This window comes from Eptesicus fuscus, chromosome 3 (genome assembly GCF_027574615.1).
Source record: "Eptesicus fuscus isolate TK198812 chromosome 3, DD_ASM_mEF_20220401, whole genome shotgun sequence".
NCBI lineage: Eukaryota > Metazoa > Chordata > Mammalia > Chiroptera > Vespertilionidae > Eptesicus > Eptesicus fuscus.
In genome coordinates, this window is record NC_072475.1 from 9,921,795 (window position 1) to 9,949,512 (window position 27,718).

Here is a 27,718-nt window from a genome sequence, read left to right on the forward strand (position 1 = left end):
CGCGCGGACACGAGGCCGGACCTCACAGCAGGTTGGCGCGACCGGAGGGAGTCACGACACGCAAAGTGCGCCTGCGTGGGGCTCCCGCCCGGAGCGGGACGTTTCACGCCGGGCCTGAGGGCACCGCGCCTGCGCAGGCCGAGGACCGTGGCTCCACTTCTCGGGTCCGAGGGGCGCGTAGGGAATGCGCATCCGCGGGGCGGGCTTTCTCCGCTGACGGCTTGCGCGCATCGCGCCTGCGCGGGCCGAGGGCGGTGGCTCCGGCTCCCGCTCCCGCTAGGTGCCGTCCGCCCCTCCGCGCTAGCGGTGTGGACGCTGAAACTCAGCGGAGAAACGCGGCTGAGGTAGGTTTTCCGTGGGCAGCTCGGGGCGCTGGACCGCGCGGGGGCAGGACATGCCAAGTGAGAGGTCTTCGCTTGGCGTGTGCGTGGCCAGCGCACTGGGGCCTCCGCCCCATCCCGAGACCACCCGGCTCCTTCCCCACCTCAGTGCTTCGCGCTGTGTTGGCCGAGTGCCAGCTCGGCACCCCGCCCCTCCCCGGGCCCCGCCCCCTCCGCCACGCCCTTTTCTCGAGCCACGCCTCTCGCCGTGGCACGCCCACTTCCCTTCGGTCCGCGCCCCCTTTTCAGCCTCCCCCACCCCCCGCTGTGAGCCGACGTCATCCTTTCTTGCCTGCTTACTCCTCCATCGGCGGCGTCTATGCCCCGCCCCCTCTCTCCGCTCCCCCCACCTTTCACGCCTCCCCTCGTTGGCCACCTGCCCCTCACGATCCTGGGCCACTCATCCCACCGTGCGCGGAGCCTGCGTCCCTTTGCAGGACTGGCCTTCCCCGGCCCCACCCCGGCCTTGGTCCTCAGGGCAGTCTTCCCGCCCGCCCGCCGCCCGGCCCGCCCCTGTCCCCGCCCCCGCCTCACCCAGCCCCGCCCCTTCAACTCGGCCCTGCCCAGCCCTGACCCACCCTGGTCCCAGGGCAGTGTTCTCCAATGAAAATGTAACGTATGCATATTAGTATTTGTAATTACAAATGTCACAAAATAATTATTAGGTCTTGATTGATAAGTGAAACACGCATTTTAAACAGAATTGAAAAAAAAAAACCCTCAGTGTCTAATATAGACTGCACTGTCGCTGGAAACATAAGAATTGAGAATGAGAAGGAAAAGCCTTTGGAAGATGCAGACCTTGGTTCCTGTTAGTGGAAATACTTTGAAGCCTCAGGTAGGGAAGTTTAATTGGAATGAAAGCTAACAGGATTCCAAGGAAAGATTTTACAGCGCTGTGTGTTAAATCAACCCAGTGATGGGACAGAAACTAACAGGCTGCGTTTGGCCAATGAGTAAGATTAACACCTTGCAGACTGGTGAAGAAAACACACACTTCTTTGAAGTTCATACATTTTCAGTTGTTTTTGTAAAGAACTGCATTTATAAATTTTATTTCTGTTTCATTCTTTAAACATACACGTTTTATTTCCACGTGGTAGAGGACCTTGTCGTGGACCTTAGAAGGGAGGCGAACGTAATGATTATGCAATGTAACAAATCATTTTCTCATTCCCTCTATTTTAAAGTAGAAATGGAGAGGAAAATGAAACATTAAAAGTGGCAGCTATGCGGCAGATCCTAAAAGAACTATGGCAACATCAGGTGACTGCCCCGGAAGTGAATCTCAGGTAATTTCAGTTCTGGTCTGTAAGAACCTGTACTTAAACACTGGGAACGTTACAGAGGGCTCAGCCCGGAGCAATAGCACTTTCCTTGGATTTAGGAAGGTGGCCACCAACTATGGTGTGCTTAAATGCAGGAAATGCAATGTCTGTAAGCGTTACAGTTGACATTCTGAATTGGGCACTGTAAACATTTCCCAAGAACCTAGGGTTCCATTTTTGGTACCTGTGCTGGTGAAGCAAGCACATTTTCTTAGTTGTTAATAAACTCTCAGGCGTGATATGTTAAAACAGGTCAGATACATTAGAAAAGATTTGTGTAACTCATACTGCTTTTTGCCTGGGACACACATAGTACCATTCAAGTTAGCAGTAAAAAAGTCACCTTAAATCTCAAGGAATATTGATTAGGAAAAATTAAAAACCAAATGAATTCTCTAATAAATAATGTTTATAAAGAAATTAAACAATTTCAGGTTTGTGATGTCAAGTTTAACATTTCCCCCCTTGAATTCTAATGATTGTTGTAATTTCATTAGGGTTAAAAAAAGAGATTTTTATTGATTTTGAGAGAGAGAGAGAGAAGGGGGGAGGAGAGACAGAAAGAGAGAGATAGAGAGGAAGAGAGAGAGAGAGAAACATTGGTTTGTTGTTCCACCTATTTATGCACTCATGGTTGCTTCTTGTATGTGCCTTTACTGGGGATGGAACCTACAACCTTGGTGTATCAGGACGACAGTCTAACCAACTGAGCTGCCCGGCCAGGGCTTGGGTTTTTATATATTGGAATTTTATTTATAGTTGGGTCATTTGATTAATCAATTTCTTAAAATTAATCATAAAATATTAAAAAAATTTTTTATTGATTCCAGAGAGAGGAAGGGAGAGGGAGAGAGAGATAGAAACATCAATGATAAGAGAGAATCACTGATTAGGTGCCTCCTGCACATCCCCTACTGGGGATCGAGCCTGCAACCCTGGCATGTGCCCTGGCAGGGAATCGAACCGTGACCTCCTGGTTCATGGATCCACACTCAACTACCGAGCCACACTGGCAGGCAGTCATAAAATGTTTTAATTCCATGGTTGTCTCATTTTTCTTTTGAGAAATATTTGAACATTTATAGAATAATATTGCAAACATCAAGTACACATTTCTCAGAAGTGAAAATTGGTTAACATTTTGTCATGTTTGCTTTAGCGTCACACACACATACAGCACATAAAACAAAACCACAGATAGAGTTTGTTTCCCAACCCCAGGCCCAATCTTTCTTTGTCTTCAGAGGCAAACACTACTAAGAATTATGAATGGAATATTGTGCTTCTGCACCAGTTTTATACTTTTTATAACCTGTTTTAGCATCTTTAGAATTTACCTAAATGGTGACATATTCTGTGTGTCACCTTGCAGCTTGCTTTTTCCACTAATGTTACTTTGGGGGATTTGTTCTTAATGTGTGTATAGAGCTAGTTCAATCCTTTAGGGTGCTCCTGTAGTGTGTTCCTTATGAGAATGTATCACATTCATAGATATGTATATAGGTCTGTGTATATTAGGTATGCATCATATTTTATTTATTTCCCTTTTGTTGGACACTTGTTTTTCCAGTTCTTTTCTATTTCAAAAGGGGCTGCAGTGAACATCCTTCTACCTGTCTCCTTGTGCACATGCGCTCTAATAATGGCATTGCAGGATGGAAGGGATTGCATGTTTTCAGTTTTACTAGGTAATGTTCAGTGTTCTCCCAAGTGGCTTTACCAGTTCACGGGTCTGCCAGTAGTCCACAGTGCTTGCTAACACGTGAGAGCATGACTTCTAAATTTTGGTCAGTCTGATGGGTTAGAAATGGTATCTTGTTATTTTAGTTTTCTGATTACTTGTGAGTCATGATTTGACTTACTGAAATATTATTGTCATTTAGGTTAACATTGAAATTTATTTCAGTAATATTTGTGTTCATCCGAGTAATATAATAGCACCCTCCATTACAGAACAGATGCCTAATATACACAATTTGTGTTTAATCTCTTTTTTTTCCTTGATCAATTTTGTTAGGGTTTTATAAATTTTATCGTTTCAAAGAACCAGTTTGTGTTTGTTGACTTTCTCTTTGTTCATCTGTTCGTTGACTTCAGCTTTTTATTTCCTTTAGTCTATTCTACTTGAGTTTAATTTTCTCTTTTTATAACATCTTGAGATGGAAACTAGGATCACTGATTTTAAACCTTTCTTCTCTAATGTATGTTTTAAAGCTATAACTTTTCTTTCTTTTTAAAAAAAATATATTTTATTGATTTTTTTACAGAGAGGAAGAGAGAGGGATAGAGAGTTAGAAACATCTATGAGAGAGAAACATCGATCAGCTGCCTCTTGCACACCCCCTACTGGGGATGTGCCCTCAACCAAGGTACATGCCCTTGACCGGAATCGAACCTGGGACCCTTCAGTCCACAGGCCGATGCTCTATCCACTGAGCCAAACCGGTTTCGGCTAAAGCTATAACTTTTCTTTTAATCTCTGCTTTAGCTGCCCTTCACTCATTTAAATATGTTGTATTTCCATTATTGTTCCGTTAAAATACTTTCTAATATATCACACTGGAAATTAGAAAATTTCTGAGCCCTTTAGAAACATACTGTTTTATTTCCAAACATTTATGAAGTTTTACTTATCTTTTTTTTTTTAAATTACTTTATTGATACTTATCTTTTTGTTATTTAATTTTGGTTTGATTATATTTTGTCAGAAAATATAACATACTTTGTAAATTTCCATTGTTTTGAAATTTATTCAGGCCTGCTTTATGGCCTAGTCATACGGGCTTTTTGGCTAATGTTCCATGTGCACTTGCAAAGAATACATATTCTGCAGTTGTTGGGTGTAGTGTTCTACAAATGTCATTAAGGACAAATGGGTTATCAATATTATTCAAATCTCTATGTCCTTTCTGATTTTCTTTGTTCACTTGTTCTATCAGTTGCTGAGAGAGATGAGCTTTAGAAATCTTTGCTATGATTGTAGATTTGTCTTTTTATTTACTTTTGGATCTATCACTTTTTGCTTTATATATTTTGAATCTATTATTTGGTGCATTCATTTGGATTGGTTTTTGTTTTCTAGATTAATTGGTCCTTTTATTTTTATGTAATCTGTCTCTTTTTACCTTTTAATACTTTCTGCCTTGTATCTATTTTGTCTTATGTTAATATTGCTCTACCAGCTTTCTTATGGTTAGTGTTTCCATGACACACAAACGAATATATACTTGTATTTTCAACCTATCTTAATTCCTTGTATTTAAAGTGCTTCTCTTATAGTGGTGTCTTTCTTTTCTGTCAGATAGTTTCTGCCCTTTACTTGGAGTATTGAGTCCATTAAAACTTAACATAATGCCTGGTATGATTAAGTCTACCATCTTGCTGTGTTTTTTTTTTTATTTTTTATGTTGCATTTCTTCTTTGTACCTTCCTCCATTCTTGCCTTCTTTTAGATTAATAACATTTTTCTGTAATTCTTTGTTATCTCTTCCATTAGCTTTTAAGCTGTATCTTTTAAATACTATTTTAGTGATTACTCAAGAAATTGCACTATGAATCTTTAACCTAGACCAGTCTTTTTTGGGACCACTTCACAATGTAAGAATCCACCAAACTGGTTCCATTTACCAGTCCCATTTTTTTGTGCTATTGTAACAATTTTACTTCTATATATGTTATAAACCCCACAATAAATTATATTGTTTCTTTATACTATCAAAAGTCTTTTGAAGAAAGTATAAGAAATAGTCTGTTTTCCCACATAGTTACCTTTTCTGGGGTCTTTACACTTATCAATCTGAGAATAAAGACAGTGATAATACCTGTTGCTGCTGGTGACATGTGAAGACCTACAAACTTTGGAAAGAATCTGAAAAATATTTGAATGAAAACTATGCTTATTTTTCAGCTCTGGCAGTCTGTCCCATAAAGATAGAATGTCATCATGTAAGAATAAATGTGCACAGATGTTTGTGGCAGTGTTGCTTATGGTGGTAGAAAATTGGACACCAGGAGAAAGTCCCATCAGTCGAGGATGACGGAAGAATCAGGCAGAATTTCTGCTGTGCAATATTATATAGCCATTGAAAACTGTACGTTAGAGTACTAACTGTTGAGCAGTTTTTTCACAAGGTCTTGTGTGAGTAAAAAAACAAAATAAAAAAAGAAGAGTCCTTTCCAAAAAACTGTATCAAAAGAAAAAATAAACCATGTGTGTGTGTCACACAGCATGGAGAAAGTACGGGAGTATTTACACCAGGTGATTAAGGATTAGGGGGGTGATGAGAGGGAGATGATGGAGGGGAGCAGGAACAGGGGATGGAGGACAGGCTAAGAGGAAAATGACACTGTTACAACTAATGTTACCACAATAAGAAAACGTGCCAAGGATATAAATAGGCAATTAGCAAAATAAAAACGGTTACTGATAAGTATTTGCAAAACATGTTTGACCTCACTGATAATCCAAGGAAGTAACAAAGGTAGTTTCTCCCTCTCAAATTGGCAGAGATTAAAGTGATGAATATCCATTATTGATAAGTGTGTAGGAAAATCTGTGGCTTACTTTCACATGTTACATCTTACCGGTGTAGGAGTTGAAACAACCTCCTTTCTGGGGGGCATTTGGTAGTGACATCAAAAGTCATGAAAGTATGTATCATCTTGATCCCTCAATCCTATATAATAAAAGCATAGTATGCAAATTGTCCCCTTGACCTGAGTTCTTCCAGGAGTTCAACTAGGGGCGGACCGGCCTGGGGAATGGAGGAAGGCCTTGGCGCTGACAGGCTGCAGGGGGAAGAGAGGGAGGCCCTGGCCAGCAGCCAGCAGCTGCTAGGGGTCCTATAGTTTCACAATAAGGAATTTGTCCTAAGAAAATTATCAGGGAGCCTGGTTGGTGTGGCTGTTTGGTTGAGCGTTGTCCCATGCACCAAGAGGTCTCAGGTTCGATTCCCAGTCAGGGCATATGCCCAGGTTAAGGGCTTGATCTCCAATAGGGATCATGCTGGAGGCAGCTGATCCATGTTTCTCTCATTGATGTTTCTCTCACTCTCCCTGCCTCTCTCTCTCAAATCAATAAAAACATTAAAGAAAATTATCAAGGCGAGACAAAATGATTTCTGTTTAAGAAAGTTTATCTTCACCTAATTTATAGTAAAAAAGTGAAAAAAGTCTAAATGTTCAAAACTAGAAGATTGTATAAATAAGTTTTAATAATTCATAGAGTGGAATACTGTCTGATATTAAAATGTGTTTAGAAGTGTATTTAATAATGAAGGAAAACATTCAGAATTTAATAAGTGGGAAACATGTCACAAGACAGAATTGCATTATCCCAATAAACACCCTGTATGCATGTGTTAAAGGTACACTTTAGATAAAAAGCCTGAAAAGATATAAATGTGTTAACTGTTTCTATCTCTAACCAGTGATGGAGATTACAGATGGTTTGAATCTTCCACTGTGAACTCTTGTGCTTTCACAAGAGTCACAAGAAATTCACGGGAGTTACATTATGTGTAGGAAAATATGTTAAAAATGTACATATTGGGACGGAGTGCTGCAGTGAGCTGGAACAGCGGTTGGAGGTTCTGCCACCTTTGGCGATGTCTTCCAGGCCAGCCCCTTGTGCTGTGAAGTGGAGCTGGGCAGCATGCAGGTCCCTGAGGTGTAAGACCTTCCTCTGGGTCCTGAGCAGCATGTGTCAGTGGCAGTGCTGTCCAGTGAGGCCACACACCTGGTGCCAGGTCGCCAGCTCCTTCCCTAGGCCTTCAGCGAGGCCCATGAGGCCCGTCCAGCTCTGTGTTCAAGCCGCATGAGGTCCCCACAGTGCGACAGGCAGAGGCGGGACTTCCTTCTCCTGGGGCTGGGCATCATTTTCAGGAGGCTTCCCAGATGCTCAGAGGTCAGTCACTTCATAGACACTAAAAATGCCTCTTTCTCGTTTCTTTCTTTGATGTTCTGTTGAGGTTGCAAATCATTTTGTACTAGAGATAAGAGGTAAAGGTGGAGTGCAGGTGAGACCCCTCAATTCTGCTAGTGAGGATGACCCAATTGTTTGTATGATAAAAACTTGGGTCAGCTGAATCTTCATAAAACTATCCTAATAACCCAGAGACCCCACTCCCACTATCCTAATAACCCAGAAGCCCATAATAATTTCCTTGTTCTCTCTTTGGCTTTGAGCAGCGGGGAGAAGAACCTGTGGAACACTGTGAACAGCACCTCCCAGAGGGTGTGCACCCCGAGGAGTTCGTGGCCATCGCGGACTATTCTGCCACCGATGAGACACAGGTAGCGTGTGCATCAGGTCCATGTTCTGTGGATTCCAGCATGCTTGGAATTAGGTGAAATGACGGAAGTAGGTGACATTTTTCAGAAAGTCATGCTAAAGTTAAAGAAGTGTTCAGATGTTTAGAGCCACGTGAGGCCCGTGAGTGGTCGATCCTTCCTTCCCAGCCTAACGAATTGTGATCCCAAGCCTGATGTGAAAGATATCTGTGTGAGGAATGGGGGAGGAAGTACCTGCTTCAGTTTCTGCCTGGCAACCTTGATTCAGAACCTACCCTTGTTACTGAAAAATAAGGTTATAAAATAAAAATCCCTGCTTGAATTGGGCTTTCTTTACTTTGTAATAGGAATTTCCTAGCCAGGGCCTCCAGTCACATAATCGGCTATCACATAGCTGAGTTACAGCGGAGAGGCTGTTGAGAATTTCTGTCCTAAGCCATTTGAAAATGTTTAATCTTTCTTTTAAAAAATACCAATTAAGCTGTGCTTTTCTTTCATGTAGATGGATAAAGCCACAAAAATCTCTAAATCCTGGTGCCATTTTCATAAGTTGTCACTTGGTATAATTACCTAGTGACTTCTTTTTGAAATGCTGTGATTTGGGCCCCAGTGATAGGGGATTTATTACAAAGTCACAGTTGAAATGACAACTACACGTTTTTCTTGAATTTTCACTTCTCCATGTGTGTTTCCAGCTCAGTTTTCTGAGAGGAGAGAAAATTCTCATCCTGAGACAAACTACTGCTGACTGGTGGTGGGGCGAGCGTGCCGGTTACTGTGGATACATACCAGCGAACCACCTTGGGAAGGACCTGGAGGAGTGTGACCCCGAGGACACGTGGCAGGATGAGGAGTACTTCGGCAGCTACGGAACTCTGGTATTGCTTTCAGATTGCCTGCTCAGCTGGCCACGTTCCAACTTTTCAAAATAATTTCTGGGCTTCCACTCACCTCAGTTTAGAGCAGGGCTTGTTAGGCCACACCCTTTGGTTCCAGGCTGCTCGGCTCTGCTGTCGTAGTGTGAAAGCAGCCCCCAAACACAAAGAAGCGAGCATGGCTGTATTTCAAGAAAACTTGATGACTCTGAAATTAGAATTTCATATAGTTTTTATGTGTCATATTCTTCTTTTGATTTTTAAAAATCGTTTAAAAATGTAAAAGCTATCCTTAGCTTGCAGGCCATACAAAAGCAGGTGGTGGGCCTGGATTGGCCCATGGACTGTAGTGTTAGTTGACTCCTGGTTTAGGGATATTATCTGAGCAATGAGATTATGAACGTTCCTCAGTATTTTAAAAAAAGTTATTAATTTTATGTAAAAAAATACAAAAAAGACATAGAGCAACAATAATAATACCTCTATATAACTAATGTGTTATTCTGTGTTTTTCCCCCCAATATGGATAAAGACCCATAATCCTATGGTCCAGACAGCCCCATTTATATTTTAAAACTAGATCAAAACTGATACTTGCAGATCGAATGTTACAAACCTAATGTGGAGTGAAAGAAGCAAGATATCAAAGAACAGTTAATGTTTGATTCAATTATATAAAGTTAAAAGGTATTGTTTATGATGAGTGTACACAATGGCGGAACTCTGAAGGAGATCAGGGACCTGGTTCCTCTGAGGACCTGAAGGGTGCTGTGGGTCATCGGGGTCTCTGATCAGCAAGGCTGGGATGGGAACGTTTGGGGTGCTAGCAGTGTTCTGGTGTTGGATGCTCTGAAACTGGATTTGATAAACTTTTTGTAGGTATGTCATATTTCACAATAAAAAGTGCTAAATTCAATGAAGAACTGTTGATATATGTACGGTGATGTGGCACATAATGATGTTTTGGTGAACGACGGGCCACGTATGTCATGGTGGTGTACCATGTGGCCAAGGTGTGCAGTGGGCTGTACCATCTAGGTTTGTGTCAGTGCACTCTGTCATGTGTGCACGACAAAATTGCCAAACGATGCATTTCTCAGAAGGGATCCCGTGCGTGACTGCATGGTTAGAGCTTTCTGTCTCTTAAGAAAGACGTAATGAAATCCAGAGTCTGTGTCCTCACTCCCACCCTAGAGAGACCGCTGCACCTTGCAAGTCCTCTCAGCTGCAGTGTTCATGCTTCCACCAGGTCTAAGCTACATCAGTTTTAGTTTTTTAAATTTATAGAAAAGGAATATTCCACACACTCTGTTTTCACTTTGCTCTTTTCACGTAGCTATGTTATTTTGAAGGTTTGTTCTTTATATCAGCTACAGAGTATTGTGTTGCTTATAAAAAGACCATGTTGGTAGACTGTGCTTAGTTAATGGCTTTTTATCATGACAAGCAGTGCTGTGATGGATGTCCTCCTACACAAGTACTGCTAAACTTTGCTAGAATTTCCATTGGGTAAATTCATAGGGTGTGTGTATGTTTTTTACTTTGGTGGATTTTGCCAATTCGCCCTCCCAAAAGATTTACTGATTGTACACCCACCAGTGGTGTGTGGATACCTAGTTCACTACCACAAAGCATCTAAGGGAAGCAGTATTTCAAATTTAAATTCTTTATTGTTTAAAGTATTACATAAGTCTCCTTTTCTCCCCATTGACCTCTCCCTGACTGCCCCTACCCCCCAGCACATGTCCTCATACCCCCCCCCCCCCCACTGTCTGTGTCCATTGGTTATGCTCATATGCATGTATACAAGTCCTTCGGTTGATCTCTTACCCCCTCACTCCCCGCCTTCCCTCATAGGTTGAACAGTCTGTTCAATGCTTTTATGACTCTGATTCTATTTTTGTTCATCAGTTTATATTGTTCATTATATTCCACAAATGAGTGAAATCATGTGATATTTATCTTTCTCTGACTGGCTTATTTCACTTAGCATAATGCTCTCCAGTTCCATCCATGCTGTTGCAAATGGTAAGAATTCCTTCTTTTCTTTTTTTTTTTTCTTTCTTTTTCAATTTTTTATTAAGGTATTATATGTGTACATATCTTACCATTGGGTCCCCCCCCACCCCACTCCCATACATGCCCTCACCCCCCAGTGTTTTGCGTCAATTGGTTATGCTTATATGCATGCATACAAGTCCTTTGGTTGATCTCTTATCTCCCCGACCTCTCCCTAACCTTCCTGCTATAATTTGACAGTCTGTTTGATGCTTTACTGTCTCTGTATCTATCTTTTTGTTCAACAGTTTATAATGTTCTTTATTATCCATAAATGAGTGAGATCATGTGGTATTTTTCTTTCATTGACTGGCTTATTTCACTTAGCATAATGTTCTCCAGTTCCATCCATGCTGTTGAAAATGGTAAGAATTCCTTCTTTTCTATAGCAGCGTAGTATTCCATTGTGTAGATGTACCACAGTTTTCTAACCTACTCATCTGCTGATGGGCACCTAGGCTGTTTCCAAATCTTAGCTATTGTAAATTGTGTTGCTATGAACATAGGGTGCATATGTCCTTTCTGGTGTTTCTGATTTCTTGGGATATATTCCTAGAAGTGGAATCACTGGATTAAATGGAAGTTCCATTTTCAGTTTTTTGAGGAAACGCCATACTGTTCTCCACAGTGGCTGCACCAGTCTGCATTCCCACCAGCAGTGCATGAGGGTTCCTTTTCCTCCGCATCCTCTCCAGCACTTGTCATTTGCTGTTTTGTTGATGATAGCCATTCTGACAGGTGTGAGATGGTACCTCACTGTTGTTTTGATTTGCATCTCTCGGATGATTAGTGACTTTGAGCATGTTTTCATGTCTCTTGGCCTTCTGTATGTCCTCTTTTGAAAAGTGTCTATTTAGGTCCTTTGCCCATTTTTTGATTGGATTGTTTATCTTCCTTTTGTTAAGTTGTATGAGTTCCTTATACATTTTGGAGATTAAACCCTTATCAGAGAGAACATTGGCAAATATGTTCTCCCATGCAGTGGGCTTTTTTGTTGTTTTGTGGTTGGTTTCTTTTGCTGTGCAGAAGCATTTTATTTTGATCAAGTTCCATTTGTTTATTTTCTCCTTAGTTTCCATTATCCTAGGAGCTGTATTGGTAAAGATGTTGCTACGACAAATAAAGGGAAGCAATATTTTTAAAAACCTTTTTTGTTGAAAGTATTACATATATCCCCCCCCCCCCCCGCATTGACCCCTCCAGGGAAACAATTTTCTATCTTAAAGGTGAAATACAGTATTATGCTTTTGATTTTCATTTTTAAAAGTGAGAATGATCAGCTTTTATATTTTACTAGAGGCCTGGCACACAAAATTCGTGCACAGGTAGGGTCCCTAGGCCTGGCCTGCGATCAGGGCTGATGTGTGGGGCCACCGGCGGGGCGATCGGGGGCGGGGGGGTTCCCTCGCTGGCACCTGCCTTGGCCAGCATGGTGCCGCCCGCTCGCCGGCCCTGCCCCCCTGCCACCACCACAGGTCGCCTCCCTCTGTGGGGCGACCAGCGGGGCGATTGGATGGGGGGACCACTGGCACACACCTTGGTTGGCCTGGAGCCTGCAGGCTGGAGGCAGCTGCTGCATTGAGCGTCTGCCCCCTGGTGGTCAGTGTGCATTATATCGACCGGTCTTCCTGCCATTCAGTTGATTTGCAAAGTGTACCCTTGGGAGTTTGATTGCTCACTATGACGTGCGCTGACCACCAGGGGGTGGTGCGGAATGAAGGAAGGCCCCGGCCGGCAGCCAGCAGCTGGGGAAGGAAGGCCCCGGCCTAGGGACCCTACCCGTGTATGAATTTTGTGCACCGGGCCTCTAGTAAATATATAAAAATATATTTTTTAGAACTTTTGTGATTCCATTTTTTACAATGAAATAGTTAAGTCACCTGGAATTTATTTGTAAAGAATAAGGAAAAATTTCGACTTGATTTCCCCATAAATATCCAGCTGTTCCTGTATCAGTTATTGAACCTCCTTTTCTGCTGATGTAGAAATGCACATTTATCATGTTAAATTTCTAGGATCTTTCTGGAATCTGTTGTTTCATTGATCTGTTTATTTCTTCTGTAGTTCTAGACGCTTTTCATTATTGTAGCTTTTTAACTTTGGGAGAACTAGGCCTTGAGCAGCTTCTGTTTTTTAGCATTGTCATGGCTAGCTTTGGCTGTTTATTTTTTAGAAACAAATTTTATTATCATTTGTTGTGTCCTCTCCTCCCCATGCCAAATTATTTGGCATTTTAATTGGTATTGCATGAAAGTGTACATTAATTTAAGGAGAAGTGACAACTTTGTTATATGCTGACTCTCCCCATTTCTTAAGCCTTGTTTTATGTCTCTCTGAGTTTTAAGGTGTTGATAATACAAGGTTGTGTACCTTTCTTGTTAAGCCTGTTCCTAGGTATTTTTTTATGTATTATTGTTGTAGACGGATGGGTGAAGTGTTCTGTAAATATCAGTTTGGCTAAGTTGTTTGATAGTGTTGTTCAAGTCTATGTCCTTACTGATTTTCTGTCCATTTCTATCAGTTACTGAGAGAAGGGTGTTGAAGTCTCTGACCATCACTGTGAATTTGTCTATTCTTTGTCACATTCTATTGGTTTATGCTTTGTGTATTTTGAAGCTCTGTTACTAGATACAAAAGTATTTAGAATTATATCCTTTTGCTGAAGTGATTCCTGTATTATGAATGGATCCTCTTTGTCCCTGGGAACATTCTTTGCTCTGGATGTATTTTTTCTGGTATTAATGCTGCTACCCCAGTTTCCTTCCGCTGGCATCAGCACACCCTTGCATCCTAGCTCTGACTTTCTCTTGAGGTGATGATAGCTGCATGCAGGATAGCTGGGTCTTCACTCCACTCTACCAGTCTCCCTATGTCCGTCCCTTTGCTTTTGTGAGGAGCCAAGGTGAGCTTGTGAAGGCCCCTTCAGACCTCCCGTTTGTCCTAACAGTCTGGGTGGCCTGGCTGTGTGTCTCCCTCTAAGCGATGCTGTTTGTAGGCTGGGTTTTCTGCAGCTTGAGACCTGAGGAGTGGGGCACGGGGGATGGGGCTGTGGGTACAGCCTCTCCAGCAGTCAGGGCTCTGACTGACACCTGGCTTCATGAACCATCTGGAGGAGTCTTTCTCTACCTTCCTGGGCATTGGCCCAGTTCCCAAGGGGTGTGTCCTTGAGTTTCAGATGTTTTATTTCCTCTGTACATGCCTGAGAGCCTTGAGCAGAACCTCCAAGGATGGGTGGGGTTGTCACCTCCCTCCAGAGCTACAGTTTCTACTCTCTTCAAGCAAATGAGGGACAGATTTATGTGTGAGAGTGACTTTTGGGCCCTGTGTGAAGAGGATTCTGGGGTGGGGCCCCGTGTTTCTCCTCTAGGATCTCTCCTCATGGCTTGTCCATGCCCTGATCTTGGGAACCATGATCAGGAGGGTGACGCCTGCTCTGCCTGCTAGTGGTCCACGTCTGCTTCTTCGCTCACCTGGCTCACTGGGCTGTGCAAGGAGAAGCTGCAGGCACCTCACTGAGGCTGAAAGCGTCCAGAAACTTCCAGTTTATTCCTTCACTGTTTACTCTTTATCTGTTGGCATATTTTGGTCTTTTGACTGCTCATGTGTTTATATGTGGGGTTGAGAGGGTTAACTTAGGCCCCTATGTTTCACCTTAAACCACAGATCGGTGCAGCTCTAATTATAAGCAACAAGAGGCCCGGTGCATGGAAATTTGTGCACTCAGCGGGGGTCCCTCAGCCCGGCCTGCGCCCTCTTGCAGTCCAGGACCCCTTGGGGGATGTCCACCTGCTGGCTTAGGCCTGCTTCCGGGGGTATTAGGCCTAAACTGGCAGTCAGACATCCCTCTGGCAGCCCAGGAGCCCTCAGGGGATGTCCAACTGACGGCTTAAGCCCACTTCCCCTGGGGAGTGGGCTTAAGCTGTCAGTCAGACATCCTTAGCACTGCTGAGGAGGTGGGAGAGGCTCCCACCACCGCCACTGTGCTCACAGCCGTCAATCCGGCTTGTGGCTGAGCAGAGCTCCCCCTGTGGGAGCACACTGACCACCAGGGGGCAGCTCTTGCATTGAACATCTGCCCCCTGGTGGTCAGTGCACATCATAGAGACCGGTTGTTCCTGGTCGTTCTGCTGTTAGGGTCAATTTGCATAGCATATTAACCTTTTATAATTATAGGCAATGACTCACTGTGCTTTTCCTGTAGAAACTTCACCTGGAGATGTTGACAGACCAGCCACGAACAACAAAATACCACCACGTGATCCTGCAGAACAGGGCGTCCCTCAAAGACAAAGTGATTCTGGATGTCGGCTGTGGGACTGGGATCATCAGCCTCTTCTGTGCACATTATGCGCAGCCCAGAGCGGTGAGTAGGAACAAGTCTCGGTGACATGTCCTTTGTGTACCAGCCATCGTGTTGACAAAGTTGGCAGCGTATCCTTGCAGGCAGCCAGCCAGAGGTCATGACATTGGTTAACGAGCCACAAACAGCACAGAGTGTGATAGGACAGATAGAAAATGTCCCGGTGAGCTGCATGTGGTGTGTAGCTTTTTGAAATATTTATTTCCCTTGGATATAGAAACACATGCATCCCACATGTATAGGTCACATCCACATGTCGTCCCTACCCTGAGCAGTGACTACTCATCAGGGACAGGACAGACCTCACTCTCTTTCTTTAAAGCACGTCTGGGCTGTGCAGAGTTGCAGCCCCTTGCACAGGCTGATGTAATTCCTAGTGTACAGGTGAGGCTGCGTGCAGGAACCACCTGAGTTCAGATCCTGTTGGAACCAGGACATGGTGCTCAGGACCCTCCGCTGAGAACCTGGATTGAAATGATGTCAGAAGCCACTGGTATCCTGAAAGTCGGGCTGTCCTCAGATGAGAGCCGAGAACCTCCTGCGTCAGTTAGGGATTGCTGCTGCGTGAACAGGAGCCGGGTTCTGGCCTTAGCCAGGGGGCCTTGGGGCAGGCGGCCCTGGGTGGGTGCAGAGGCTTCTGTTCACCTGCGGCCCCAGATCTTTTAGGCCGAAGGTGGAGTTAGAGTAGATGCAGCTCCCCCCCCAGGGCTCCCTCTGAACAGGCAGCACACTGGCCCTTCCGCCGTCGGCACATGCCTTCCTGCTGTCCCTGCCGTTTGCCATGTGCTCCGATGCAGGTTCTGACTCAGCCGAGGCGGTGACAGGCTGAGCAGTGCCAGCACGTGCACTGATGGTGCTTCTGCCACATGCAGGTGTACGCGGTGGAGGCCAGCGAGATGGCCCAGCACACGGGGCAGCTGGTCATGCAGAATGGCTTCGCCGACATCATCACCGTGTTCCAGCAGAAGGTGGAGGACGTGGTGCTGCCGGAGAAGGTGGACGTGCTGGTGTCCGAGTGGATGGGGACCTGCCTGCTGGTAAGGGCGGGGCAGTGGCTGGGCTGGTCTCTGGGATCTTCTTCACAAATCGTGATTAATTTTGACGTTTTCTCTAAGGTCAGATGTAATTGATTTTTTTATATGAACATTGGCCTAGTGTCTTATTTTTAACTGATTAAAAAATGCCTTTATAAGAATCTGGTATTCTTTCTTTCATGAGTGATTTACATAAACTCTGTTCTCTTTGGGAACCTGGGAATATCCAGTGCTTAATGTATGAGGCTGATTTTTGATGCAAGCAGCCGTCGTCTCTTTTCCCAGCAGCCCCCTGTTTAGCGGCAGTGAGACCCGGCCTGGTGCTCCCTGAGTCTCACAGGTGGACAGTTTTCTGGTTATACGCCCCCTCCCCTGCACAGTGCTATGTGCTCACAGATCCTGAACTTGGAGGCCAGTGAGAGGTGTGGGAGCTGGGCCTGCGTGTCTCCCTCTCCTTGGACCCTCTGCCCAGCCCTCTGCTGGCTCAGGATTTAAGACATTAGAGTGAAACACCCCAATCTGAAATTTAGCATCTGTAAAAATCCAGAGAAATAACACCTGGGTGAACGTGAGGGGAATGTGGCTGATATTCCCAGCGAGAGAGCCGTTTAAATGTGTTGCTACTAGTTCTTATAGCTTGCAGAGTTTGGGGGAAATGCCAGCCAATGCCATTGGGCCTTTAGCCCTGTGAAATGATGTCTGAAGATAAAGTGTAAATAGACTCAACATCCATGATATAATTTGGCTTATTGATGACATCTCTGGATTCCTAAGATTATACCTGGGGGGCAAGGGACTCACCACACTGTTAACCCATAAAGTGGACATTGGCCTCTGCCCCCCAAACACCACTTAGTGTTTATTGAGTTCCTCCTGGCCATGGGGACATGGGGAGCCAGCCTGTGGTGGAGATGCGCCCACATGCCCAGTGCAGTTGGGGATGTCTCACTGCCAGCATCCAGCTCGGCCACTGGAAGTGGGGCAATGTGGGAGACATGAGGAGGAGGGGGGAGAGAGAGGAGGATGAGGGGGAGAGGGAAGAGGAGCAGAGGGGAGGGGAGAGGAGGGATGGAACAGCCTCTGGCAGGGGCAGTGGCCTGGATTCAGTGTCCCTGTGATCCAGGGGTGGGTCGGGGTGCATTGTGCGTGTGTTAGGCTCCCAGCTGCGGTCAGGACTTTTAAGGGGGGAGTAGAGATCAGTCACCTATGGGATTCCTCCCTGGGACTGCAGTGCTGGTGAGGTCTTCAGGGTCTGGGGGTTGAGGGAGGGGTGCTGGGGGTGGCAGGGTCGGAGAGGACAGTTAGGGTCCGTGGGAGGTTGCAGGGGAAAGGGCCAGAGAAGGGAGCTGAAGGGGAAGACAGGGGAGGTGTTCTGGGGAATGCTGGCAGGGGCCCATTGTGGGGGTGGGGGGGGAGGCAGGGCCTGGTGGGCTCCCTGTCCTCTGGAGCCACTGATAGGTTTGTAGTCTCTCAGACAGAGGAGACCTGGGACTTGCTGGTGGGGGGTGTGGGCAGAGGGAAGCGGTGGCTGGTGGGGCCCAGCAGGGGACTTGTGGGGTTGGCAGCTCTATTCTAGGTGCAGGTGCAGGTGTGGGTTTCAGGGAGGGAGTGTGGATTCCAGGTGGGGCCTCTGATTGGGTTGGGGGAAGGGAGTGTGGATTCCAGGGAGGCGGTGTGGATTTGGGGGTGGGGGGGGAGAGGGCATGGACCCTGACTGAGCGCAGGAGTGAGTACAAACTGGGTGGCACCAAACTCAGGACAAGGACCCTGGAGCAGGTGGAGAGTCCTGGGAGGCCTGGCTGCTTTGTGCAGGTGCCTGGGGACATCCTGTCAGGAAGGGTCCCCGTGGTGTCTCGGCCCAGAGTTGGTGACACTGGATACAGAGAGGTTGTGAATTTGGGAGCTGTCACAGTTTCACCCACTTGTAATGTCCCCATGTCCTTAGGCAGAGCCCGCTGTTCTGTGCAGCTGCCCCTCTCCTGTGCTTCTTGCCCTCCGGGCATGCTCTTCAGGTTCCCGGCCTGTTCTCAGAGCTCCTCAGACTTCAGGTCCCCAGCCTCTCCCGCCCATCTTCCTACTCTGTCGTGATTACAGTGATGAGACAGCGAGATCATGGGACAAAGAAAATGCAGAATCAAACCCAAATATAAATGCATTTAGTTTATAATAAGGGGGGGTGGGGTGGGTTTCAGTCACTGAGGCAAAGATATGTAATTGTCTGAAGATGCTGCTGAAACAATTGATTATTTTGCAGAAAATGGTTAGGTCCTTCTTCACACCATAGGTTAAAATAAATTCCAGATGGGTTACAGAGTTAAGCATTTTTTAAGTGAACATAAAACAATTGTTCCAGATTTTATCTGACGTTAGGATGGGAAAGTTCTTCTAAAAGCAAAGCCCACAAAGAAACTATAGAATAAAGTGTTTGACCAAAGATGTGTCCTTTATAATAACCAACCTATAGATTATTAAAAGGTAAGTGAAACTGAAGAATTGCAGCTTATAAGACAAAGGATCCTTGTAAGCAGTTCCAATAAGGCATTAAGAAAAGCATAAGATAAATAACTCCAGGAAGGTGGCCAGGGGGCATAAAAAAGCACAAGACCAGACATATGAACGTTGTTTACTGTCACTAGTAATCAAAAAGGTAACTTAAATATTTTTGAGATATCAAATTGGCTGAGAAATCACCTAATATCTGATGGTAGCCAGTGTCACTGGGATTTTGGGGAAACTGTCAGACTCTTACTGGCAGTATAGATTGGTATAGCTTTTTGAAGGAAAACAAGGCATTGAAAATATTTAAATGGTATTATTCTAAGATTTTTACATAAACTCATGCTCAAAAATGTATATGACAACACCATTTAAAATGGAAGAAAATTGGGAAAAGTACAAATAACTGTGGCAAGTCTATATAAGAGAATACTCCGTGGCCATTAAAAATTAGGCTTTAGGAAGATTCTGGATAAATGTAGAGAAAAGTTAGTGATAGTTTGTTGGTTCTAAAAAAAGCACAAAAAGATAATTGCAGTACGATTCCAGTTTTGTTTGTAAAATCACATGTGGCAATGACCGAGCTCCAGGTCCAGGTGAGATGGAGCGAGCATGTCGTGGTAACTACTGAGTGACCGACCAAGGTGGGATGAGAGTGAAGTTTAGTCTGACAGTTAGCCACGCCCAGTTCTGAATTCTAACTCAAAATGATGTGACTTAAACCCAAGCTGTAATAGGAGGTGACCGTTGATGTGTGGGTAGAAGAAATCCTCCGAGACGTGTTGGCTGGTAATACTCTTGAGGGTTAAACTTATAAAGATCCCAGACTGTCTGAATGCAGCAGGGAGGTCTGTGCAGACACTGGCCTCAGTCACCGTGTCTCCCATGTGTCTCTCCCTCCCATGCAGTTTGAGTTCATGATTGAGTCCATCCTGTACGCCCGGGATGCATGGCTGAAGGAGGGTGGGATCATCTGGCCGACCACTGCCGCACTGCACCTCGTGCCCTGCAGTGCTGACAAAGACTACCGCAGCAAGGTTCTCTTCTGGGACAACGCCTATGAGTTCAACCTCAGCGCTCTCAAGTGAGTGTCCGGGGCTCAGGCACCCACAGGCACACTTGGGCCTCCCGCAGGATGGACTGCAGGCATTTCTAGGGCAGAATAATGTACTCTGTTATAGAACTTGCCATGAAACTAAATTTACTCATGTGCCTGAGAATTTTGCATGTTGCCTTTAATGCCTTTAAACTGATAACAGCTGTGATGGGAATTGCACTGTCTTTTGCAATCTAAGGTCCCAAATATAATGGGAAAAATAATGTAATGTTTACGGGCAAGGCCTTTATAAATATGTGGGCCATTAAAACACAAATATATGTTCCCACTAAGAGCTATAAATTTTAAACAAGGATCAGAACATTTGATTTCCTGGTTTTTAACATGTGACACTCTTGCACAGTTGAGCTTCAGGTTTGATTTCCTGATAAGGCCTTCGAATTTCTATGCTGCCTCCTCGGGGAAGGATGGCAACATAAGCTGGCGGCTGCTTCTGAGAGTGCCATGGTAATTAAGCCCTGGAAATTAGGGAAGGGCCATTTGTCAGTAGCTGCAAGAAACTTCCATTCATGTAGCAAGGACCAGGTGAGCCTGGATGCCTGCTGGACATCCAGATGGGGAGTGGACAGCAAGACAGGGGCCTCCAGGCCTTTTGTTTTTTTATTAAAAAATTGAAGAAAAATAAGTGTCAACTGAAGGTCACTGCTGCCAATTCAATGCCACAGGAGTCTCCAACTTGGGATGCCATACAGGAGAGACTTGATTCAGTGAAACAGCTTGTCTGTGAACACAGCTCCTGTTGCAGCTCAGTTTGCCAACCAGGGAAACACAGCCATAGCAATCCACTGAGACAGAGGGGAGGCTGGCTTATATAGAGAGAAATTTCTGCCCCTGTCCTTGAATGGTCTATTTTCATGTAAATGAGGAATCCAAATTTGTACAGTTTGGTTGGTCCAAATAGCACTGTTCTGAGCGGTCAGCTCCATGAATTCTGATTGGCCAGTAAAGACACAAATGAGAATAGAATTGCACAGCTCTCATTGAGTGGGGCAGGTCTTCAGCCCTTGGGTTGACTTTCGGTCCTAGGAGCTCTCTTATAAGGGAAGAGAGGAACACAGTGCTGGAGGCTGCTGCTAGTCCCTGAATGATGCAGTGTGCATGAGAGGCCCAGGACCCTTGGAAGCAATGACTGCTAGACTTTGGTTCTGTGTTTGAGCCCAGTTAACCACAAGGAGTTCTTAGCAGGTATATTCTTCTCGGGTTGACAATAGTAATGCATACGTATGAAATCTTTCCTAGTTAACACTGAATCATTGCATCCTCAACCCAGACCCCAAAGGGAATGGAGGGGAGGGTCTGACAGAGTTGTTCTGTAGTTCATCTAGGAAAAAATGGGCAGGAAGGGCTGGGCAGGTTATGAAAAGAGCAGTGAGGAGGTTCTTATGCTGCCAGGTATTGACGTCTATGGTAGGGTCATTAAAGCAGTTTGGTCCTGTGACCAGAAAAGACAGATGAGCAGAATAGGACAGGAAGCTGCACAGAGCTGTAGACTATGGAAGAGGTGGGGCGTGAGGGCAGGCAGCCAGTTATCCTGGGACAGGTGATTGTCCCTTCTCACACCACACGTTAAAACTTAATTCCGTGTGGATTTAAGAGTTTTGTGTTAATATGCCATATATTCTTAATTCCTTATAAGTGCATACTTGTTTTATCATCAGAGAAAATTATTAAAATATGTACATATAGTGGAATCTTTATTAAAATGTTTAACATGTGACACTCTTGCACAGTTGAGCTTCAGGTTTATTTGCTATTTCAGAAGTTACTGCTGTCCTTATTTTTTTGAAACTTTTCTGTGGTAAATAACTGATTACTTACTGGCAAACACAGGGTTCAGCCTGTGAAATGGAGTGTTAGAGGAGGACATGCAAAGGGCCATGCAAGAGGTCCAGCAGTGTCTCCAGAGAGTCAGGCCCAAGAGGGTGCCTTCAGTCCTGCTGATTCACTGCATTTATTAAGGAATAACCTAGAATAGGAATATATTTTTATTTGCTGTGTAATAGAAGACCCATGAAAGGTCTTTTATAATAAAACTAGAGGCCCAGTGCACGACATTCGTGTACTGGGGGTGGCGGGATCCCTCAGCCCAGCCTGCGCCCTCTCACAGTCCAAGATCCCATGGGAGATGTGGGCCTAAGCCGGCAGTCGGACATCCCCCGAGAGGTCCTTAGCACTGCCACGGAGGCAGGAGAGGCTCGCTGCACTCACCAGCCATGAGCCCAGCTTTTGGCTGAGCAGTGCTCCCTCTGTGGGAGCACACTGACCACCAGGGGCAGCTCCTGTGTTGAACATCTGCCCCCTGGTGGTCAGTGCGTGTCAAAGCGACCGGTTGTTCTGCCGTTCAGTCGATTTGCATATTAGCCTTTTATTATATAGGATAGATTCTAAAAATAAAGAAAACACACTGTGCCCTGTGTATCCTGGGTGTGTGGTGAAGGTTGGTTTCTGTGTGTTCAGACCTCGTGAAGAGGGCAAAAGGGAAGTGCCCCATTGCTGCACTCAGGCTGCCTGGCCTGTGGGGAGGGTCGGGGGGAGGGACGCAGAGTTGGGCTCTCAGGGCTACAGACAGTGGAGTAGAGTTCCTGCTCATACAGAAGAGAAAAGGCATGTCCTGTTGTCACGTGTGTCCGAGCCTGAGCTGTTGGTGATGGCTTTGAGTAATTACTCTGACCTTTTTCCCAGATCTTTAGCAATTAAGGAGTTTTTTTCGAAGCCCAAGTATAACCACATTTTGAAACCAGAAGACTGTCTCTCTGAGCCGTGCACTATATTACAGCTGGACATGAGAACGGTGCAGATCGCTGAACTGGAGGTGAGGCTGTGTAATCGGTGCACACACGTGTGAAACTTGTTATACAAAGAAACGGATTTATATGCTTTTTACTATTGATTTTCCCGTAGTCTTTTTTTCTTCGTATGGTCCAGTGGTTGGCAAACTCATTAGTCAACAGAGCGGCAAAGCCGCGGTTTGCCGACCACTGGTATGGTCTATTCTGATTTTCTTTCATATTTTTACACTAGAGGCCCAGTGCATGATTGAATCATGCATGTGTAGGGTCCCCTATACGCTTTTGCTTTCGATTGCGGGGGAGCTGGGTGCCTGTCCGCTGGTGCACTCCAGCAGAGCCGGAGGCTTCTGAAAGGCCTGGTGCCAGAGCAGACAGGCACCCAGCTCCCCCGCTTTTGGTGGTCCGCGACAGGACGTGAGCTCGCTGCCCCAGAGGCCCCTTCTGTTCCGCAGCACAGCCATGGCGCAGACGCTGAGCTCACGCCGCTGCTGGCGACGCGAGCTCAGCGTCCTGCTGGCCCAATCAGCTACCCCGGCCACCCCGAGTCCCACCCCCTGCGTCTCCCGCTGGCCCAATCGTGGGCGTAGCGGAGTGATGGTAATTTACATATTACCATTTTATTAGGTAGGATTATTTTCTTTCTAGTTAACCTCTTTAACATCTTCCATTATTTTTAAAGGTTTATGTTTAATATTATCAGCATCTTCAGATTCAAATAAATTATAACCAATTTCATGATGGAATTTTAAAAAATATTTTTTTAATTGATTTCAGAGAGGAAGGGAGAGGGAGAGAGAGATAGAAACATCAATGATGAGAAAGAATCATTGATTGGCTGCCTCCTGCATGCTCCACATTGGTGATTGAGCCCGCAACCCGGACATGTGCCCTGACCAGGAATCGAACTGTGATCTCCTAGTAGCTCATAGTTCAACACTCAACCACTGAGCTACACTGGCTGGGCTCATGATGGAATGTTAACAAAAATTTTTTCTAAGTGTTTTTAGCTATTCTTGACAAAATTTGGTTCTTCCTTTTACTTACCCTCTCTTGTCATAAGGGCGTATGTAGGTTCAGGACCATCCCTTTGGGGGAGATAATGTTTGATCACAACCAACCTCCCCCCACAGCTTCCAACTGGGAGTTTGATGGCAAAACAGTATGCAAACTGAAATTTTGAGGTTTTGTTAGTTTCAGCTACAATTGTAGAGACCCAGCCTTGAACTTCCTATGCAAAGAACTGAGAAGAGAAGGTATTCACGAATTTTGGGGCAGAAAATTAGGCAAATGAGGCCCAGATTGCTTGAAACCTTCTCTGATTATCTGCTCATTTGAATTCACAATGCAAGTTTTAGTGTTTACTTTCCTAGGAGGATATTCTGTATGGTTTTTTGATGTGTACAGTTAAACTAGCAAGTGACAGGTTTGTTTCTAGTTGCTGAGATGGGGGTACAGGCAGTGTGGTGGGATCTGTGACATGTGCCCAAGCGGAGGAAGAGGTTGCCGAGTCTCGCTCAGACAGAGCCGAGGTAGCCTGTGTCACGTGCCTATGGACCCATGTCCGTTTTCTCTCTGTCTGAACACAGACAATGAAAGGTGAGCTGTGCTTCGATATCAAGAAAGCCGGCACTCTGCATGGATTCACGGCCTGGTTCAGTGTCCGCTTTCAGAACCTGGAGGAGGAGGAGCCGCAGCTGGTGCTGAGCACGGGACCCTTCCACCCGTGAGTGTCTGCTCCTCTCGCGGGCGCACGGGTGCCTCTCCGTGGAGCGTAAAAGGGTTTGCCTTCAAGTTATTGGCCTGACAAAAAGCACGACAGAGTCATGAATTTAAAGATCTAGTAGTATCGAACGCTGACTTACAATCTCTCTAGACCAGCTGACCCCTGGGCTGGGGAGCTGTGATGGGGAGTCAGGTGTGCAGTGGGTGGGCGCCGGGGCCCAGGCTGGGTGGAGGTGTTGGGGTCTTGCGCCCCCACTCGTCCCTGCACTTGGCTTCCTCAGGCTGCTCCTGCGCCCCCTGGATGAACAGAGCGGGGCTCGGGGTTGAGCAGGCTTTGTCTTTAAACGCTGCTACAGCTTTTCTTTTATAAGTGTATTTTTGTTGATTTCAGAGAGGGAGGAAGAGGGAGAGAGAGAGACAGAAACATCAATGATGAGAGAGAACCAGTGATCGGCTGCCTCCTGCACACCCCACACTGGGGATCGAGCCCACAACTTGGGCATGCGCCCTGACTGGGAAATGAACCGTGACCTCCTGGTTCATAGGTCAGTTCTCAACCACTGAGCCACCGCAGCCAGGCTGCTACAGCTTTTCATGGTTAGCAGCATTCTAGGAGCTTTTACTCAGACTTTTTGCCGAAGGCAGATGCTTCTTGAGACACACGTTTTGTGCGACAGCGTTTCGTGGCTGCACACTTGTGCCCACACCGGGAGCCGACGTCTGCTCAGGTGCTGACCCAGCAGCCCATGGAAAGGAAATGCTGCCTTCGTGGGGGCTTTCAGTAACTGCCCTGGACACCCCCTCAGGCACAGGGGTCAGCTAGAAGTGAGCAAGGCACGAGGGAGGGGGTGGTTGTGCTATTTAGGCCTGAAGGACCCCGGCCAGTGAGGCCGAGAGCTGCTTGCCCAGAGCATCCTGTGGAGGTTGCAGAGCTGGGTCTGCAGCCAGTCCTCCCGGAGGGGCCCCCTGCATAGATCGAGTGCTCACCTTAGGAACCAGCGCTGAGCGCTGTGTGCCTGGGCTTGTCTCCACCTGAGGGTCTGCGGTCGGTTGTCTACACGCAGGTGGTGGCAGGGACAGGGTGGCGGTGGGCAGGGCACAGCTAGAGGACTCATGCTCGCTGAAGGGCCAGGGAAAGAGACCCCCATGGAGGCTGAGGGAGGTGGCCTGAGTGTCTCCTCAGCTGGGCATGATCTGGGGCCACACTGGGTGCCTGGGAGAGGACATGTCAGGGGATGAGCCTACAGAACTTAAAGGGTCCCAGAGTGTTACTGTTTCCCCCAGATGTCACAGTTGTGTTGTACGCATGCAATCACAGAAATAGCGTGTTTTGGACACAGTTTCCTCAGTGTGTATTTCTTCTTAACTGCAGGAACTAGAACCTCGGGCATCAGTGGCTTAGAGAAAGAGCTGGGTGACTTGGGGTGGACACCGGCTGTGCCAGGTTGTGGAGGCCGTGTTGACCCTTGGAGGGGCTGGGGAATAGGCACCATACGGGGATCCTGTGTCTGGCCATGCGCCCTGAGCACCCCAGTGTCCCGGGGCCACCAGGGTGAGCCCCCTCCCCTCCCCTCTCCCGGGATCTGAGCAGCGTCCAGCAGCCGTGCCCTCCCTGGGCTGTCTACCCTGCAGTAACCCTGAGAGTCTGGCCCAGGGGGACTCCAGTAACGCCATCCCCGTGTCTTGCAGCACCACCCACTGGAAGCAGGTGCTGTTTATGATGGACGAGCCCGTCCCCGTCCACGCAGGGGATGTGCTCACAGGCTCGATTGTGCTGCAGAGAAACCCAGTGTGGAGGAGGCACATGTCCGTCGCTCTGAGCTGGTCTGTCACTTCCAGACAGGACCCCACGTTGCAGAGAGTAAGATAATGAAATGTAAAGGCATATGTTGTGGTGCTGGGCTGGGGGATGGGTCTGTGGTGATCACCGTGGCGGATACTTGTCCCTGCCCTGGCCAGACACCACGGCCATGCCTTGTCTGCATCATTTTTCTAATTCTCATGATGGGCAGTGGATGCTGTTATTTCCAGAACAGGAAACGGAGGTGCAGGAAGGTAAGTGGTTTGCTCTGTGACACAGCTAGTCAGGGAGAGGAGACCCAGACCGGCTGGGGCCACCCCTCTGTGTCCGGGAGCCATGGGTGGAGAGAAGGGACCGAGGGCTGAGCCATCGTGCAGCCTGGCACACACCTGGTGCCCACCGGCGCTGGGTGTGCAGCCGTGTGGTGTGAGGGGCATGGTCTGACCAGGTGGAGGTTTGAGGACCGAAGAGCCGTTGTTCCCACAGGTGAAACAGTGCAGCTGGTAGGCCTTACGCTTCAGAGGCCACTGAGAAATGGATTCTCTTCTTCAGACCTGGGGTTAATGTAGGAGGGGAAAGAAAATCATCACATGGTTTCCCATTCATTTTTAAAAAATACATTTTTATTGATTTCAGAGAGGAAGGGAGAGCGAGAGAGAGAGAGAGAGAAACATCAATGATAAGAGAGAATCATTGATCGGCTGCCTCCTGCATGCCCCCTACTGGGGATTGAGCCTGCGACCCGGGCATGTGCCCTTGACTGGAATCGAACTCGGGACCCTTCAGTCCGCAGGCCAACGCTCTATCCACTGAGCCAAACCCACTAGGGCTCTCATTATTTTTGATTCCTGTTTTGTGCTTTGCTTTACGGTAATTTTATGTTAAAAGTTTGTCATTTAAGAATACTCTGCACCTGAATGCCATTCTCCTGTCCAATATTAAATTATTACTAGGAAATACTGTGTGTTAACAAACTTTAACGATTTGCTATTTGACTGATTTGTTTTCTTTGTCTTTTCCAGGTTGGAGAAAAAGTCTTTCCGATCTGGAGATGACAGTTGAAGTTCTCCTTGGGAAGCAGTGTGAGCTTGTTGGAGGAATGCACAGGAGCGAGGAGCTCACACCCAGTGTGAACACTCCTTCTTGTGAAACCTGCGGACGCTCACTCTGCCTGGCAGGCGGTCACCCCCTTCTCTGTGGCTCCACGACAAACACGCTTGGGCTGCCCTCGCCACTGTCACGGCCCGTGTCTGTCCTCTAGAAGTAGCTGTGTTTCCAGGTGTCCACCAGTGCTGTCCACAGTGCCCACCTGTGGGCAGGCTGGGGGCACAGTGTTCCTAAGCTAGGTCTAGTTCCACACGCATAGGACGCGCGCCAACCTTGTACTCCTGTGAAGTGACTGTTCGTGCTTCATGTGTTACTGGTGTCCTTACCGCCCTCGGTTCATCCACTCACCATGCCGAACGT

General features: G+C 46.5%; 1 protein-coding gene across 3 annotated transcripts; it reads left to right on the plus strand.

Moving 5' to 3' along the window:
* The first annotated feature begins 256 nt into the window (after positions 1 to 256).
* On the plus strand, positions 257 to 27,395 carry PRMT2 (protein arginine methyltransferase 2). 3 transcript variants are annotated; one of them, XM_008145630.3, is made up of 11 exons: positions 257 to 344; positions 1,574 to 1,672; positions 7,898 to 8,002; positions 8,695 to 8,877; positions 15,134 to 15,295; positions 16,165 to 16,329; positions 19,731 to 19,906; positions 22,622 to 22,751; positions 24,315 to 24,451; positions 26,140 to 26,311; positions 27,274 to 27,395. In XM_008145630.3, the coding sequence occupies exons 2-11, from the start codon at positions 1,634 to 1,636 to the stop codon at positions 27,304 to 27,306; spliced, it is 1,302 nt and encodes a 433-aa protein (XP_008143852.2). In that variant the 5' UTR covers positions 257 to 344; positions 1,574 to 1,633; the 3' UTR covers positions 27,307 to 27,395. The 3 variants fall into 3 exon arrangements, with proteins under 3 accessions (XP_008143852.2, XP_054569609.1, XP_028007507.2); XM_028151706.2 differs by having other exon boundaries at positions 284 to 344; positions 1,571 to 1,672; XM_054713634.1 differs by lacking the exons at positions 19,731 to 19,906; positions 24,315 to 24,451; positions 26,140 to 26,311; positions 27,274 to 27,395 and having other exon boundaries at positions 22,622 to 22,720.
* The last annotated feature ends 323 nt before the right edge of the window (positions 27,396 to 27,718 follow it).

Bases quoted from the DNA above. Each gene is read 5' to 3' on its own strand.
- PRMT2 (XM_008145630.3), top strand. From the start codon at position 1,634: ATGGCAACATCAGGTGACTGCCCCGGAAGTGAATCTCAG. The intron at 16,330-19,730 runs GTAAGGGCGGGG...CCTCCCATGCAG, and splicing joins GGATGGGGACCTGCCTGCTG to TTTGAGTTCATGATTGAGTC. The intron at 22,752-24,314 runs GTGAGGCTGTGT...GTCTGAACACAG, and splicing joins TGCAGATCGCTGAACTGGAG to ACAATGAAAGGTGAGCTGTG.